Raw genomic sequence first — 17156 nt, 5'->3', positions numbered from 1 at the left:
AGATTTCCCGTTTATTTTTGGAGGGGGAAAAGTGCATCCTATAGGGCGAAAAATACGGTAAGTCACCCACTTTGTTATATGAAAAACAAATTCTATAACAACTTTAGAGGAAACAGATGCTGTTACCAGAGGAACTGAGCTCTTTGCCAGCCTCCATACAAAATTCCCTATGAAATTTACTTTATCTTTAAGAGAATGGAAATATGCAAAATAATTCTGAGATCATGGACTTGCATGGATACTTAACTAAGGGTGTGTTGCGTCAACTCTGTGGAGAGGCCAAATAATGAGACCAACTGGGGTGATAGCTATATGCTGTATATTCTCCATTTCTTAGGGCCCTAGACTCTGCAAAAAGTAGGGCTGTCCAAATGTTGCCTGAAGCGCTCTGGACTGTTTGATCAGCAGAGGGTTTTTAAAAAACATTAAATTAAAAGCTTCATTTACTTTTTTTTTAAAAAAGAAGCTATATTGCTCTGCTTTAACAGAAAGAAGCGGGGAGCTCTTCAGAAATCCACAGGCACCATTCTGGGCACCTTCATGTTATAAGGCCTTTTGGAGATGGGTTAGTGTGCAAAGGTTTTTTTAAAAAACAACAAAAAACAGATGAGCAACACTACACACCACTTAACATAAAAGAGACTACTCCCCCCCCCCCCCGCTGGATTGTGGAATAAAATGTATCCCTTTACTTCCCCTCCCTTAAAGCCCTTGTACTTATAATTTGGCAGGCCTAATCCTCTCTGGATTAATTACAGATCAAAGATGAGAATGCACAAAATGCTTTTTTTAAAGTGCAGATACAAAGCAATATATCACTAAACTAGGTCACATGAGAGTCACAGCACAGTCCTAACCGTGTCTACTCTGAACGCAATCCTACTGAATTCGGTGTTTGTTCCTAGCCAAATTTTTTCACTTACCTATTACTTGCTGCACATTAACTAGTTATTGACCCATAAGAGGAAAGGAACCATTTTCTTGCAAGTTTACTCAAGAGCCTTGGTAAGCAAGGACCATTTCTTTGTTTGAGGTGGCCAAGTCACATACCCAGAGCTTGCTTATATATATCCAACAATCCTGCTACAGCCGGCTAGTTTACTTTCTAATGTAAAACTTGTTTTACCCAGCAGAAGGGGGGAAAGAAAAGCCACAGCTGGAGTGTTTCTACTTGATGGCAGGCACATGTCTTAAGTCTTAATACCAAGAACTATTCTGAAAACATTCTTAGTCAAGACTAGTAGTTCCTACTACACTGGTACCTCGGGTTACAAATGCTTCGGGTTACAGACTCCACTAACCTAGAAGTAGTACCTCGGGTTAAGAACTTTACCTCAGGATGAGAACAGAAATTGCACGGCACCGGCAGCAGGAGGCCCCATTAGCTAAAGTGGTACCTCAGGTTAAGAACAGTTTCAGGTTAAGAACGGACCTCTGTATGCTACCCAGCAAAAGTATTTATTCGCCCCCAGAATGCCTTAAGTGATTATCACAAATGGAACTGTTCTTTGAAGTGTGAATTGTCTCTTTACATAATACTCAAAGCATTTTCTGATCCTTTAGAAAGCTTCCAAAAGACCAACATTAAATGATAAGAGAACACCGAAGCCTACTTTTAATGATGGGGCTAATTCTCCTAGAAATGCCCTTTCATACATACCTGCACATTCATAGAAAGTTGTGTGTTGTACTCCAAAGAAGGAAAGTTTGTATTTGTTTTAGAAGAGATTGAAGACCCTTCTTTCAAGGTAAAGCAGCAGCCTATAGAAGCCTCTTTCCATGTGCTTCAAGTCTGAACTAAGTTTTGTTCACTCTTAAACCAATTACATATTGAGATTACTGTTCTAAACATCTGCATATTCAGCAGTAAGCCCCACTGAAGTCACTTCTGAGTAGACATGTTTAAGGCTGGGCTGTAAGGTAGTCTTATCTGAGCTATCTTCTTGACTGATGTAGTTTTGAAACAAGATCTGGCCTACTACAGAGCCAAACATGACAAGCAAAAAGTAATCAAAATGAGCACAAGGGAAGGGTGAGCTTCTGAGCCCCTCTTCAGCAGCCCTCTGTGATAGCATCTCTAGAGAAGCCTCAACAGTACTGCTCATGGAAGCTGCATCTGCCCAAAGACCCCTTCCCCACTGCAGCGCCAAAGCCCACACTGCTCAGGAGGGTCAAATGACTCCAATGAAGCCAGCTGGGGTGGGGTAATGGAAGGAGTCCTAGGCAAGGAGCCACCAGCTCACGTCCCCCTCAGATTCAACTCAAATGTGCTGTTTTATAACAATTACCAAGTGATTTGATGTAAAATGGCACCATTTCAACTCATAATTTTTTGAGCCTGCGATTAAGGAATCTGCACTCAACATGGGAAATTTGACCTGAATTTTCCTGGGCCGCTAGGGCTCTAAATTGCGGGGGGGGGGGGGGGGGTGCTTTACGGAGGCATGACACTGGGTGGTCATCAACTAAGTTTTACTCAGTGTACGCCCACTGAAATCCATGACTGTTACTGAGTTAGGCCTATTAATTGCAATGGGTCTAAAACTTAGCTGAATATCACCCACTAGCCGGAAGAATTTGTTCTATCCTTTCATCTTAAGCCGTCTCGTGACAAGTACTATTCATTACAGCAAAGGAAAATGGATTTGTACAAAATTCATCCTTCTAAATGTAGCAAAAAAAGAGAAAGAGATCTTGCTCACTTTATTAGTAGATTTGTCCTTCCAGTACAGAGTAGTTTGTTTCTGGTCTTTCATACCAGGTAGTTTAAAAATATCTGCATTAGAATCCTCATGTAAACCACTTGTCTACAGTCACTGTAGGCTATATGTGAAGGGGTAGCATTTCTTACCAAAGGTATTTCCACAGGAAATGTTCAAATTATCATTTTGAAATCATTCACCAACTTATTACATAGGCTACATTAATTAAAAACTAACCACACAGGTACTTTCATATATTGCACGTTGAGAGCTGCAGGTCAGCCACAGCTGTAGAAGCAGGCTTCAGGTTCATCACAGAAAAATTATATGTGCATCCCAAGAGGATGAACAAGTCCTCATTTAAAGGTGATCGAATGCGCGTTGCTAGAGAAATTATTTCTGCAAAGGAGAAAGAAAGAAAAAAAAGCTACATAGAAACCAAGTCCAGAGGAGGAAAGAAAAGTTGGTTCTGAAGCCAATGAAATCCTCCCCACATGAAACGTGATGGAGATCAGTCCAGAAATCCAAAGTCATGGTTTCTCTTCAGCATGATGTGCAGAGTCCCGTGAGCTAGCTGGGGATGGGGGACCAGAAGGACCTCCTTGGTAGTCATTGGGTCCTGAAGGTGGCAAGTCTCTGGCAGGAGGAGGGGGGTAGTCCCTTAATCCTTGCGGAGGTAGCCGTGGAGGGCCTGGAGGATAATCTCTTGAGTATGGAGGCCGGAAAGGAGGAGGTCCGCGCTGATATACTCTCTGATCAGGAGGTGGCAGTGGACCATGTGGAAAGTCTCTCATTCCAAATGGTGGATAGTCTCTTGGAAGAGGTGGTGGAGGGGCTCCACGTACTGGAAGGAAAAGCAGTACAGTGAATTATTCACTGGGAGGAAGTACAAACATACAATCTCACCCCAGAAATTTGACAGAAACCAAACAGCAGGCACAGAATTCCAAGTTTACCAACTTCCATTTTAAAGAAGCGTATTTGAAGCCTTTATGCCTGGCAGATAATATGTGAACAGACAACAAAACGTTCCACTTCTCAGAAGAGGAACCATCTGTATTTTGCATGCCTCTCTTGTCACTTCCAGTCCTTTTCCCACATAGTTACAACTGTGCTTTGCTATCAATAGACTCACCAAATCTATCAAGGCAATATTCAGATGAAATACTTCAGCCAAATATTCAAAGCAGGTTATGGCTCTCAAATTAGTATTGCTAACATTGCTCAGCTCTCACAAATTCACCATGAGGCATCCCTGCCCACTCACTCATTGCCGCAAAGATAACTTTGTTCTGCAACAGGTTTAGAGAAAGATTCTTGAACCTGTAATGCCAATTCAAATAAACTTTTTTTTTTTTTTTAAAAAAAGCACAATGGAAAAACAACCATACCTAAGGGAAGAGGTCGAGGTCCATAGGGTAGCCGGGGTGGAAGTCCCACACGAACTGGAGGTGGTGGCAAATGTCCAGCTGCTGGCGGTCCCATTACGGGGGCCCCTGGGTAAGGTGGTGGGCCTTTAGGACCCATGTTAACCTGTGTAAGACAGAAAAGTTAGTCTTCTACTATATACACCAGCGAAATATAAAACTGATCTTCCACCAAAAATGTTAAGTGTTTGAAAGCTATGTATGTTCAAACTCGTTTTCACTGCATACTACCAAACAGGGGTGAGGAATCTCAGGCTAGGGGACCAGTTGCAGCCCTCCAGACCTCTCTAAATGAGCCTCAGACTAAACTCCTCCTTGCACAGTATTTTCAGTGCCCAGCCTGGTTAAGACTATGCCTGTTCCTTGCCTGAACGGAGAATGTAGAGTCTTGTGTGTAAAGCAGTCTTCAAATTTTGACTGGAATGTAGCCTGCTGTACAAAGGCAAGACTCTCATCCATTGCCCAAACTACTTTTGCCTCTGGCTCCACCCATGATTGGGATGCAGACCGCACAAGGAAATGCTGCTCCTGAACTGAAAAACGTTCCCCACCCCTGCTATGGGGATTTTCCTTCTCCTGAATACTCTGGCTAAACAAAAAACAGGTGTTTCAACTAAGTTACAATCCTGAATATTTAACCACCTAAAACCATCATCCATGTAGTTAGTATTTCTTAAAGCACCAGCAAACCCAAACCAACAGTTAAACACAAAGAAATCCAGAAAGTACCCAAGGGATTAAAAAAAAAGCCTCAAATATCTACTATATTAGATTTCTAGAAAATAACTCAGGACCAAAGCATAGCTTTTACAAATGTAGTATATGTTAGCTACCCTCACCAATGTATGCAACCTTAGAAGCCCCAGAAGAGTTGTAACCTAAAATGAGTCTCACGGGGCTCATTTTGCCATGCCAAGTTATGAAGCATCATGCTCCTCTCCATCAAACCAGGGGAAAGCAAAAGCACCATTCCCAGGCTCTTGGTACTCACTGCTGTTGCTTCAACAGATGAAGGTGGGGCAGTAGAAACACAGGGGGCTTCAGGCTCTTTAGGAGGGTTTGGCTTTATTTCCCCCCCAGCAACATAAAGACAGTAAGATGATAGACAAAATAAGAACATGATATGTAAGAGCTGATGAGACCTGTACAGTGGGATAACACACATGGTTCTTCCCAAAATGCCATCTCAGAAGATTTTTAAAAACCTCCCTGCCCCTTGCTTACCATTCCATCCACTACTGCAGCAGGAGATGATGTCCTTGGCCCACAGGTCATTAGGGATGCTACAGCAGGGCCAAGCTCTAAAGAGAAAGACCACATATTTTTTACCATTTTGAAAAGAAATGCACTTTCTCAGTTGACCTGCCATCAGTATAGCTGCAGTCTCTGGTCTTCCCTGGAACGTTCTTCTAGATAGTTCAGAATGTCTTCAGGAAATCATAGCTTGATGAGCAGTTATTTCTGCAACATTATTTGGAGCAATGATGAGGAATCTGTGGACACCCACTTGTTGCTTGTCTACAACTTAGAGATCTTTTGTTCTTCCAAGTGGTATGCACATTTTGTTAAAAATTATTTCTCAATTTATATACCACTTACATGCCCTAATGGCTTCTGAGCACCAGCCAGCACAGCCAGCACAGAATGGGAGTTGTAGCTCAGCAACATCTGGAGGAGCATATATTCCCTACTTCTGGTTTAGAGACCTGGGCTATGCACTCCTTTCCTCCCTGAACAGTAATGTATACAGTGGTTTGAGCATTGGACTAGGACCAGGGAGACCCAATTTCAAACACTCACTCAGCCAGGAAGCTCATTGAGCAACCTTAGCCAATGACTTTCATCCTAAACTACCTCTCAGGTTTGAGAGGATAAAAAGGGGGAGGGAGAAAACCTTGCACACCATTCTGAACTCCTTGGAGAAAGGGAAGAATGAAATTAGCATAGCACTATGGCATTAAGGATTACTCCATTTACAAACTGTGCACATATGCTAGCAAAAAATAAGGTGCTTTATTTTCCTATTAAGGTCAACAGGACACAAAAGGCTTAAAATTAACTGAATTATAACCCAACATCTATAAACACAGTGTGCCATCCTGGCTAATTTAGGACTGCTTTGTTATGTTTACTATTTTCATTCTTAAACCAAAGAAGGAAAAGTGAGAGAATTTCATAAAAATAAAAAATGGGCCCTTTATAAAAGTTTAAAGTGAATAAAGCAGGCTTCTATAGCAAGACAACCTAGGGAAGAAAGAAAAAGGATTGATTTATTGCCATATTCACCTCTTGAACCTTCTCTTGGATTGGCAGAAAGGGGACGCCCAAGAGGTTCCATCATCAACGGTGGGGAAGGAGCTCCCCCGCTCACAGGTGAGGGCCCAAAGGATCCATCTCGACTTAAGGGACCTGTAATAAAGCATGGTCACTGGGGTCAACTTTTTATTTCCTTTTCTGAAAGGTTAGGCTTGACATTTCAGATCCCTAGCAAAAGGTGAACAGAGCATTTACCTCTGCGAGGGGCGGCTTGATGGTCTGGTCGGCCTGCAGTTGGTTTCACAATTAGTGGTCTCTGAAGCGCAGCTATTTTCTGATCCATCTCTATTAATCTATTAACGGAGGAAAATCGAAAGTTAATCTCAAAGTGCATTCATGCTTGTACGATATAGTGCTGAAGCAGGTGCGCCGTGTGGTTGGGGGCTGAGGGGTCTTCAGCCCTCAACATTTTTTCAAGGAGGGGGGTGGGCTCCCCCAAAATCCTGCAGCCCCTGATCCACTTCCTAATCCCCACCGATGTCGTGTAGGGAAGAGGTTGAGCATGGAGCTCTGCTCTGTGCTCCCCGTTCTCCACCACACAAGCGCTGGCATCACAGCGGCAGGATGCTCGAGCGTCTCAGCACGGCGCACGAGCGCTAGGTGGGGCAGGACACGTCACATGACATGTAACATAACACATCACATGATGCATCCCCACAATGTGGGGGGGGGGGCCCTAGTTGGCGCCTTTGCGCTGAAGGAATTTGCCATTAAATAATATGCACTTTCACCAAGAAACCTGCAGTTGTGAATAACGTAGTATTAGTGGCAGTCTATAAAACCAAGCACCTTTTGAAGTTACCAAGTAGAGAACATACTTACTTGAGCCTTAAGTTGGAATTCTCCCTTTTTTCTTCAGATAATGCCCTTTCGGCAGAACGTGCTATGAGCTGCAATAGAAAAAAAATAGTGAAAGTCACGTTCTGCTAGGAAAATACACATTAAAGGCTAATTGCTGCTGCTCTGCGAAAAGCATTAACTGCCCTGCTCAACTATAGGAAAAGGTTTTTTATATGCTTTAATAAAATCCTTACCCAATTCTCATGGGCCTTCTTCTCATGGATGTCAATCTTAAAACATTAAGGAAGGAAGGAAGAAAAGTTTATTTGAGTCTGCACATTGGTTTATATCCTACATTGACTGCTTCAGAAAGATTTATTGGGATAGCATCACACCTGATTCTTGTAAGATCGCTCTGTTTGTTGCAGTTCTTCAACAATTTCGTCAATTCTCTTTCTGTCAAAGAATTTGAGAGATTACTTCTGCTCACTGTCTGAAAATATGAGACATTACATTCATCAATCAATCTATTTACTTGTATTTTTTCACGTCTTCAACTGCCAGGACTGCTTTTTCATCTGCAGCAGAGAGCTTCTGATCCTTCTCTTGACGCTCATACTCTTCTTGTGACAACTTCCTAAAGCAGAAATTTAGGTATAATTAACCCTCTGTGGCCAGACACAACCTGATAGCATTGGAAAAAGTTCTAAAGCTTTTGTATCACTCTTACACAACTCCATGTTTCAGGTAGTCCTCAACCAAGACAAATTGTCAATTGGCGTTTCAGCCTCTCCTTGATTCAATGGTGGGTTAAATATTTTTTTTTAAATTATTTGCAGCTATGGGGATCAATTCTAGCCCTATTGGAATAGCTGAAAAAACAGAAGCTGGGTATGTTTAGCCTGGAAAAGAGGAGACTGAGAGGAGATATGATAGCCATCTTCAGATATCTTAAGGGCTATCGGCGGAGGGAACATGCTTGTTTTCTCCTGCTCTTCAGGGTTAAGACTCAAGGCTATGGCTTCAAGTTACAAGAAAGGATATTCCGATTAAACATTTGGAAAAACTTTCTGATGGCAAGAGCTGTTCAGCAGTGCAACAGACTCCCATGAGAGGTGGTGAACTCTCCTTCCTTGGAGTTTTTTAAGCAGATGTTGGATAGCCATCTGTCATGGATGCTTTAGCTGAGATTCCTGCATTGCAGGGGGTTGGACTAGATGACCCTTGGGTCCCTTCCAAGATTCTATGAAAGGTAAACAGAAAAGGAGCAAAATGATGTTATAGCTTACACAAGCTTTCCAGAACCTTATTCCTTCCAAATACTGTGGGACTACAATTCCTATCATCTCTTGACAACTGGCCATGCTGGTTGGGTTGATGAGAGGTTATCCAAAACATATGAAGGGTTCCAGATTGGGGTAAACTGGTTTATACCATGTTTTGGGGTATTTTTATCATCTTTAAAAAGCCCAGTACTTACTTCTGAAGTGCCATTTCCTTCTGCTGATAAAGCTCATTGAGAATCTCCACTTTCTGTTGCAGAGTTTTACATTCACTTTCTAGCTGAGATTTTGCTCTCTGCAAGGAACAAGAATCATGTTCCAGCTTCTTGATTTGCTCTGCAATAAGACAAACCTATTTAGTACAACATTTCTTAGAGCTAAGATACAGTGACACAGAACATTCAATTGCTCAGGAAACAAGACAGTTTTCACTCCAGGCTCTTTGACAGAAGGAAAACCTGCAAATTTGGGTGGAAATAAGCTTCACACAGAGGCAGGCCAGTGACTTGGAAGAGGTCCCAACATAAAGAGGAGGACCGAAAGATGGTGCCCTGAAGTAAGGAGGCTGAAAGAAGGGTAGGTGGAAAGAGGCAGAAATAAGACCATGAATTAAGCAAAATGCAGTAAGAAAGGGCTGTAAAGAAATTCCCCAGAGCTTAAGATAAGGAGATGCTGTAAGCACTAGGGGAAGTAAGATACCTTAAAGTCAGCAGCCAAAAACCAGAAATCTGCAAACACAACAGGGAGTGGAAAAAGTGAAACTGGGCTAGACTTTTTCTAGGCCCTATGTTCTCTTGGCCTGAAGGAAATGAGCAGACAAAGAATGTCTAGAAGGCTTATGAATGCCAGCCAATGGGGAATGCAGCTGCTGGATCTAGAGCTGAGACAGTGAGAGGTCTAAGCGGTTGACTGTAGTCTCTATCGTCACCACATCATTACACACTGGCAAGGGAAGTATTAGGGACAAAAAGCAGGGTGAAGCAGATGGATTTCATTGACTGATTTGAACTAACCAACCATTCTTGTGCCCCCAAGGTTTCTAGTCTATCAACGAAAGGAAATGGGAACCCCCTTAACTGATGAGTTACTGCAGTGGTTTCTTTTAAAGAACTTGTCATTCCAAATTATATATTTGCTGAACACACCTTCCAACTCATGCCTTGCTGCTACTTCATCATTAAGTTTGGACCGCATGTGATCTCTTTCTTCTTCAATGATAGATAATGTTGTTTTTACCTGCAAAAAGGCAACAAATGGCCAGTGAAACACTCTCCTGGAATACAAACTTGGGCCATATTGATTACACAAAACAATGTTTTCATGGGGTTACTTCATGTACCAAACTGCCCCCAGATTCTCTCACAGCACCTTTGAGGCCTGCTATAACTAGTGGGATATTACTGAAGGCGTTTCAGATTTTTGTGAGCTTCTACACTATGGTGGGTAAGGGGAAGGGATCTGTGTTAACATGGGCTCAAAAGCATTTTGTATTTTGGGGCTCTGCTTGGACTCAGATCTTTCAGCCTACCCAGTTTGTGTTATATGAAATGGGTGTTTTGTGCTTGGGCATGCCCACACAGTAACCATTTTATGAATGTACATGCCCCCATGGCAGCAATTTTGTGAAGCTGCTATGACACTTCAAGAATCCCAAATGTGCCCACTGCCCCCAAAAGATTGGAAGCATCTGCGTTATACCCTTGAAACATCCATCATCTGTTTAATCTGATTCTTCATCTTTTCATTCCTGGTATCTAGAAGGGAGAAAAATTATTTTCATTGTGTCTGTTTAAGCAAAATTTTCAAAACATGGCAAGAGGAAATCTCCATAGATAATTATCTAGAAGTGTACAGATGAAAGCAACACATTTCAACATGAAGCAGGAAAATATTTCAATTATAGGAATTAAAAGCTACTGATATTCACAATTGACTCAAGAAAGGGCAGATCATGATGGCAATCCAATCCAGTTATTTATCTGATGAATTGCTCACATTATAGATATAATTCAGAGTTGAGAAATTTACTTCTCAGTGACACAGCCAGTATGTTAGATGGACATCATCTTACTTTCTGGTCTTTTGTATTAGGAGTATCTGTTCCTATTTGACACATAACAGATGTTAATTATTCACTGTTGTGTACCATTGCCCCTAAGAGTCTTCAGCTACTGCTTCCTCAAGATTAGCTGCTTGAATGGTCTACCAGGTTATCTAAGATTTTAGTACCTGAGAGCTCTCCATTCGCCAGATCATTTCCATCATCCCTCTTGCCTTCTGACTCAGATTCTGCATCAAGCTGCTTCAGCTGCATAATGCAGTTAGTCAAAACCTAAAGCAGCAGCAAAAAGCCAAATTTTAAACTACAGAACCACAACATTAGGTGTAGTAGTTCAATCACAGAGTCATGAACACAGAAGAAAGTTGTTATTCAAGAGAGCTTACTTCAATTTCATTTTCTTTATAGGCAAGTGCTTCTTCCATATCATTCTGAGATTTCTGATACAACTTGATCTGTTCACTGAGCTCACTGTGCCTCTCACTCCAGCCTTCTGCTTGTTGCAGCAGCTGAAAGAACACAAGTACAATATTAACAATATTACTGGGATGACAAACAGCATGTAACTCAGGCCATCAGGTTTTAAAACCACACCAGAGTGGCTAAATATGTCAAAGTTAAAATTGTGCCAAAACAAAAAAGAACATGCCACCCCTTAAAAAAAGAATGCTGGCTCATAATGAGGGGAGGCACAGGCAAAAGAACGATCATCTGCAGCCATCTGCACATGCACAAAATCATTTAAAATGAAAGCACAGCTTTAACTGATATATTTAGATATCGTCTTATAATAAAACCAGAAAACAGGAGGGGTGGGTGGATTGCACAGAGGATCAGCATTTTAATGTTCTCCCTGGAACAATAACATTTCTAAAGCTACCACAAGGCACCCACCCGATACATAAAGGAAACCAGGATGGGATTCACCTAACCATAACATGCATCTTCAGCATCTCTCTAACCATCTATATTTCCTTTAGAATTCATTGTTGAACATTTCCACCTTCTCCAATTTTTCAATATACTGAGAAAGTGTATTGTAAGTGTATTGTATATGGTATATTCCCTAGCGTCAAATGACCTCAGTAGAAGCTGCTGCCCATCAGTGTCAACTGTCAGCAAGGGGACACTTGCCTTCATCATAAGCTGAGCACGATCTAGCTGTTCATCCCCACTCCACTGTGTCAGAGAACCACAGAGAGTTCCCCAAACCAGATGGGGACATAATTTTGGGTGAGAATTCGAGAGCTTCTCAGGAATATAAATGAAGATGTAGGTATTCTACACGAGTTAAATATTGTAGCTGGCAGCTCCTATGGCGGGGTTTCCTAACCACTTATTTTCCTACAATTGTGCATTCATGTTTCACTTCTACCAAGATTCCATCTTTTCTAGCTCCAATAATCATCAATGTAACAAAACGTTAACATGTTGCCAGAAGTCATGGGAAGAGAAGGTCTGATAACTACAGCTGATACAGCTATGGTAATTTCTTCAACAGTCTAGGAATCATCAACTAAGGAAGTTTGACCTGGACTTCTCATCAGCTTTCCTTTTTTTTCTCTCTCAAGGCCAAAAAGTATTTCTTGTTCAATGTGCTTTCATCATGCCACTTATGTTCTGGCATCATATGGATGTAACTTTAAGTTAGGAAGACACTGAAGAGCATGGCCAGAAATGACCTTCCGGACACTATGAATCTGCACAGGAACAACATTGAGCATGGCTGTGGGGGTGGGGTGGGCAGCTGTTCTTGCCAGTCACAGGAACTAGAGGCACCGTCATCAGGTTACATTCTCTCACAGAGCAATGCAAATCAGCCTCCTAGCATTAGGGTTCCAGACTGTCTTTGCAATGACCAGCTTTAAACAGGACAGCAAGTATAATTCACTGTAAAGAACTGTACTTGTGATATAAGCAAAGAATTTAATAAAAGAAAACGTGAAGCTCGATATGGTCAAATGCAGTGCTTTTTTCTAAAAAAAATGTTTAGGGGTACTCTCATTTTGACTCAGGAAAATCACCATTTTATGGTTCAAATTGGGAAAAATAAAAACAGTAAACGGACAAAAGTACAAAGATTCACAAAATGTTTAGGGGTATGCGTGGTTTCTGCACATGCTGTAGGGGGACGTAAAGGGAAAATGGGGCTTATTAACCTGAGAAGGTAGCCCATCTAGGAGAAGGAAAACCCTGAGCCTAAACTTCTGCTGCCTTGTGTGGGATATCTTCAGGAGAGGAAAAGGCTAAGGAGTAAACCCTACACAAAATCTGAGCAGAGTCACTAAGATGCTTGGATTGCACCTTGTACGCCTCCTTCCGGCAACTCCAGCCAAGCTGGTGCCAAACATATTGCTCTGCTTTCCTTTGGACCACATCAGTGAGGCCAGAAGGGGGCTCTTGTTGTCTAGATGGTCCAGGACCTCCATATATACTGCCCAGGCTCACATCCCAGAGAGGTCACTTCGGTGCTGCTAACACAGCGTTTAGACTTCACCTGCGGAGGTGCACTCCATTGTCTTGAGACAGATGGATGCCAACAACTACTCATGCCCCTCAATATTTTAAAATGAGCAAACTTTTCAAGCAGAATTAACTTGGTCTGATATGTACACAAAGCAAAGCCTAATTTATGAAGAACAGCAGTTTAACAAAAACGGCACACTCACTTGCTCCTTACTCTTCTTAAGTCTCGTGTTCTCTTCTTGAATACGACTCAATTCAGACTTCACTTTTTCCTCACTTAGTTTAGCTTCATTAAGAGCTATCTGCACCTAAAAATTCCAATAATTTCAAGTTTAATATGCAAATCACATAAAAATGCCAGCTTACACCAAAAAAGCACAGAAGAATTTAATAACCCGCAACATTCAGAATTTAGATTCTTCTATTATCTTGGGGGACCATACCTCCCATTAAACCATGGTTAAAAACAAATTATGGTTTAATACAAATGCACAAGCTGTATGTGCATGCAGCTAAAAAATTCCTACAGCATTCCTCCCTCCACTTCTGTTGCACCACCTTGAAACATGACAGATTCTCACTTGTTGTTAAGTTCAAACCCAGGCTCATGGTATTAACCCTGAACAAACTGCAAGCAGTAAGCCAAGACCAAACTTTTGTTTATTGCTCAGAGATTTGTTTATTTGAACATCAGGACAAGCCAGACACTTAATTGGTCCTGGTAGCACAGTAGGAGTGCGAAGAGCAGAATGAGAACTTTTCAGCAGCATGCACCAGCAAGTTGTGCATTCACATTGAACCGTAATTTGCTTTTAACTGTGGTTTAAAGTGATGCTGATATCAGGTCAAAGATTTACAGTGGGACCTCAGGTTACATACACTTCAGGTTACATACGCTTCAGGTTACAGACTCCCCTAACCCAGAAATAATGCTTCGGGTTAAGAACTTTGCTTCAGGATGAGAACAAAAATCATGCTCTGGCGGTGCAGCGGCAGCAGGAAGCCCCATTAGCTAAAGTGGTGCTTCAGGTTAAGAACAGTTTCAGGTTAAGAACGGACTTCTGGAACGAATTAAGTACTTAACCCGAGGTACCACTGTACTTGAATTCAAAATCCAGATGTGTTACCTCAGAGAGCTCTACAGAATGCAATGTGATGACTTCTTGGAAGTTCTCCAAAGACTTCTGCGCTTCTGTGAGCTGTGAATAGAAACAAAAAAGGCATACATATTGGGCTTGAAAATGAAAGAGTTATACTGACATTACATTTACTGAGATGTATAAGTATGTAAACTACTGGGTAGTTAAGCTGGCCTTCAGGTTACCAGCAACCTAGTATAATTTATTTCAAGTTCTGTAATGAAACCCAGTTACAAAGACCCATCTGTATTGAGAAATAGGTTCCTTATCCCTCAAAGACACCATAGATATCTAAACACATTTACTAGTCTCAGAATAAGAAAAGATATATTTTGAGCTGGAATACTGGCTGGAGGTACTGGAACACTCTGATGGTGTTTCCTGCTTGGCAGGGGGTTGGACTCGATGGCCCTTGTGGTCTCTTCCAACTCTATGATGCTATGATTCTATATTGCATCAGGAGCAGATTCATAAATAGCCTTAGGCAAACAAGTCACTATTTCTCAGTCTCACCAACACAATATGTGGATACTACTATCCTACCTTATAGCACTGCTGCAAGGACTGAAATAAGCTCTATGAAGTACTCTGAATACTGCAATGTGCTAAATAAATGTTAAGCATTATCAGTATGCTTAAGGTCAGGGATCAGACATGTTGTTGGACTCCAACTTCCATCAACCTCAGCCGCCTCCATAAGAGATGATGGGTATTGTGGTTCAGCAACATCTGGAGAGCCACAATGTTTGCTTTAGGTCCCAAGGAAGGGACACCTGCCCCTGGCCCACACCAGTCCTTCCCTAGGGCCTCCCTCCTGGCGGGTGTCCTTGGGCAAGATGCATGCCCTGAGGTGGGAATACAGAGAGGAGAGCCACCCACTCGCCTGGGGTCCACCAGCACCCACCCTCGCACTGTGCGGCCAAGGAAGGGTTGTGCTTGGCTGCTTGGCCTGCTCTCTGCCACCCTCCTCCTAGGCCTGCTGCAGCTGCAGCTCCAGCACTGCTGGGATGCTGCCAGGTCTGCCAAGGAGTGCCAGCCGCAGCTCCCACTGGGAGCTCACTGAGCTGAGAGGGCAAACAGAGTAACCAGCAGGCAACCTCTGTAAGAAGCAGCCACCGCAAGGGTGAAGTGAAGGCCACCTGTTGCCTCTCGCACAACGCCCACAAGGTGCCTTGCCCCAGGTGCTGGCGACGGACGCCATGCCACTGTCTAAAGGGCTGTCACATGGAAGATGGAGCAAGCTCGTTTTCTCCTTCTCCAGAGGGTAGGACCCAAACAATGGATTCAAGCTATAAGAAAGGAGATTCTGACAGTAACAGCTGTTTAACAGTGTGAAGGACTTTTCAGAAGGTGGTGGACTTTCCTTCTTTGGAGGTTTTTAAGCAGAGCTTGGATGGCTATCTCTCATTCTTTAGCTGAGATTCCTACATTGCAGAGGGTTGAACTAGATGACCCTGGGGGTCCAGTCCAACTCTACAATTCTATAAATGTTGTAAGATTATTAACTTAAAAGTTACCCTTAATCCCCCTGACTATTTTACCTTCAGAACATAGGAGAAATATTGAAAATAAAGCTTGGAGGCATGAGTGTAGATAGAACATTCCAGGAAAAATTCTAAGCATGTTTGACTGACAAGAGCCATTTGTGTGGCTTCCAAAGCAGTGAAGGCCCACATCACACAAAAATGGTCAGGTTTCCAAAACCCAATGGAAAAGATGAGTTAATGGACTTTTCAATCGTAAGTGCTGACATTTAAATATTAAACAGATTAGAGAATTTAATGTCAAATTGAAGTAAAAAAAAGTTCACCTCTTCAAGTGTTCATGAAGTTCTCAACCACCACCACCTTTCCAAGGAGCTTAACCACACTCTCAAACACGCCAACAGCCGGTAGCAAAGTAGGAAAATTTGCTTACTTGTTTCTGTTTCTCTGAGTAGTGCTCTTTCTCAGTTTCTAGCATGGTGTGCAATTTTTTCACTCGCTCGTCTAACAGATGGTTTGTTTCTTTAAGCCCCCTGATTGTGTCCTGTTAACAGCAATGGAAAGATATGTTTATTTTGTTTAAATATTTTAAACATCTGTCATAAGAATAAAATCCTTGTTTCATACCTTAAGCCCTGTAGCCTCATCTGAGAGATTTGTGTTTTGTTTCTGGGCCTCGTTCACAGCTTCTTTTGCTGCTTTTATCTTTTTAAAAGAAAGCAAACAAACATGGAAAGTAAAAACTTAACATTATTTTCATTTTTGATATCCCAAATTATGATCTTCCCAATTATACCACTAAAAGAGAGTAGAGGACACGCACATTTTAGATTATCCAAACAATGATATTAAATTTTTAACTTCAGAATAATAAAGACATGCAGACAGCACAATACCTTTTGATCATATTCCGACATCTTTTCTAAGATTTCTGTCTTTTCTTTTAAGAGAGTTTTAATTTTTTCTACAAGTTGTTTTTCTGTCACTAGAAAAAAGAAAATTAGGGACAAATGTGGAGCATTTTTCTGTAGAACTGAGCTACTCTGCTACCCTTACACATCACATGTACCTCAACAATTACAAATAAAAAATGCCCCAGCGTGGCCCCCACCCCACAACACTGATGTCAACTGCTGAAAATGGTGAGTTTAGACATCACAATATATCATGGATCTATCATTCAACTTAGGTTCAGTTTCCCTGAACTGGGGCTGTCAACTCCAGTGTGCATGCAGTTCACTGGAAAAAAGGGCTCTTTTCCCACCCTGGAGATCTTCTATTAGGCTTCAGTGTGAAGCTCCTACATTTTATGCTAACAGACACAACGCATTATGACCCTTCTTGGGGACTCAAGGGGAAGGTATTCTTCATACTGAAACCTATTATGTCAAAGCTCCAGTGAGCTAGTGGGGAAAGACACGTTCAAGATGCATTGGAAAGAGTTAGGCAGACAGTACAAAGGGGGCTACTGGAAACAGGCAGGATTCAAAGGCCTGTATA

At 42.0% G+C, this 17156-nt stretch overlaps 1 protein-coding gene across 3 annotated transcripts in view; it reads right to left on the bottom strand.

Moving 5' to 3' along the window:
- Positions 1–2671: 2671 nt before the first annotated feature.
- Positions 2672–17156, bottom strand: part of MIA3 (MIA SH3 domain ER export factor 3) — a 36364-nt gene continuing 21879 nt past the window's right edge. The window contains exons 9-28 of one of the 3 annotated variants that reach the window (XR_014509747.1): positions 16553–16641; positions 16284–16361; positions 16090–16200; positions 14161–14232; positions 13237–13341; positions 10954–11076; positions 10738–10840; positions 10207–10262; positions 9654–9744; positions 8706–8844; positions 7761–8468; positions 7621–7681; positions 7480–7515; positions 7268–7335; positions 6641–6738; positions 6416–6538; positions 5354–5430; positions 5121–5192; positions 4094–4235; positions 2672–3546 (exon numbers count right to left, since the gene is read on the bottom strand). Coding sequence is in view for 2 of the 3 variants with exons in the window: in XM_083434376.1 (XP_083290502.1) it covers positions 3233–3546; positions 4094–4235; positions 5121–5192; positions 5354–5430; positions 6416–6538; positions 6641–6738; positions 7268–7335; positions 7480–7515; positions 7621–7681; positions 7761–7862; positions 8706–8844; positions 9654–9744; positions 10207–10262; positions 10738–10840; positions 10954–11076; positions 13237–13341; positions 14161–14232; positions 16090–16200; positions 16284–16361; positions 16553–16641 (2060 nt within the window). In the remaining variant the exon portion in view is untranslated. The remainder of the gene's footprint in view (positions 3547–4093; positions 4236–5120; positions 5193–5353; positions 5431–6415; positions 6539–6640; positions 6739–7267; positions 7336–7479; positions 7516–7620; positions 7682–7760; positions 8469–8705; positions 8845–9653; positions 9745–10206; positions 10263–10737; positions 10841–10953; positions 11077–13236; positions 13342–14160; positions 14233–16089; positions 16201–16283; positions 16362–16552; positions 16642–17156) is intronic. The other 2 variants (XM_083434376.1, XM_083434377.1) reach the window with 2 other exon arrangements.

The sequence above is a fragment of the Podarcis tiliguerta genome (assembly GCF_965153285.1).
Source record: "Podarcis tiliguerta genome assembly, chromosome: 3".
Lineage (NCBI taxonomy): Eukaryota > Metazoa > Chordata > Lepidosauria > Squamata > Lacertidae > Podarcis > Podarcis tiliguerta.
This window is presented reverse-complemented; position numbering and strand designations above follow the sequence as displayed.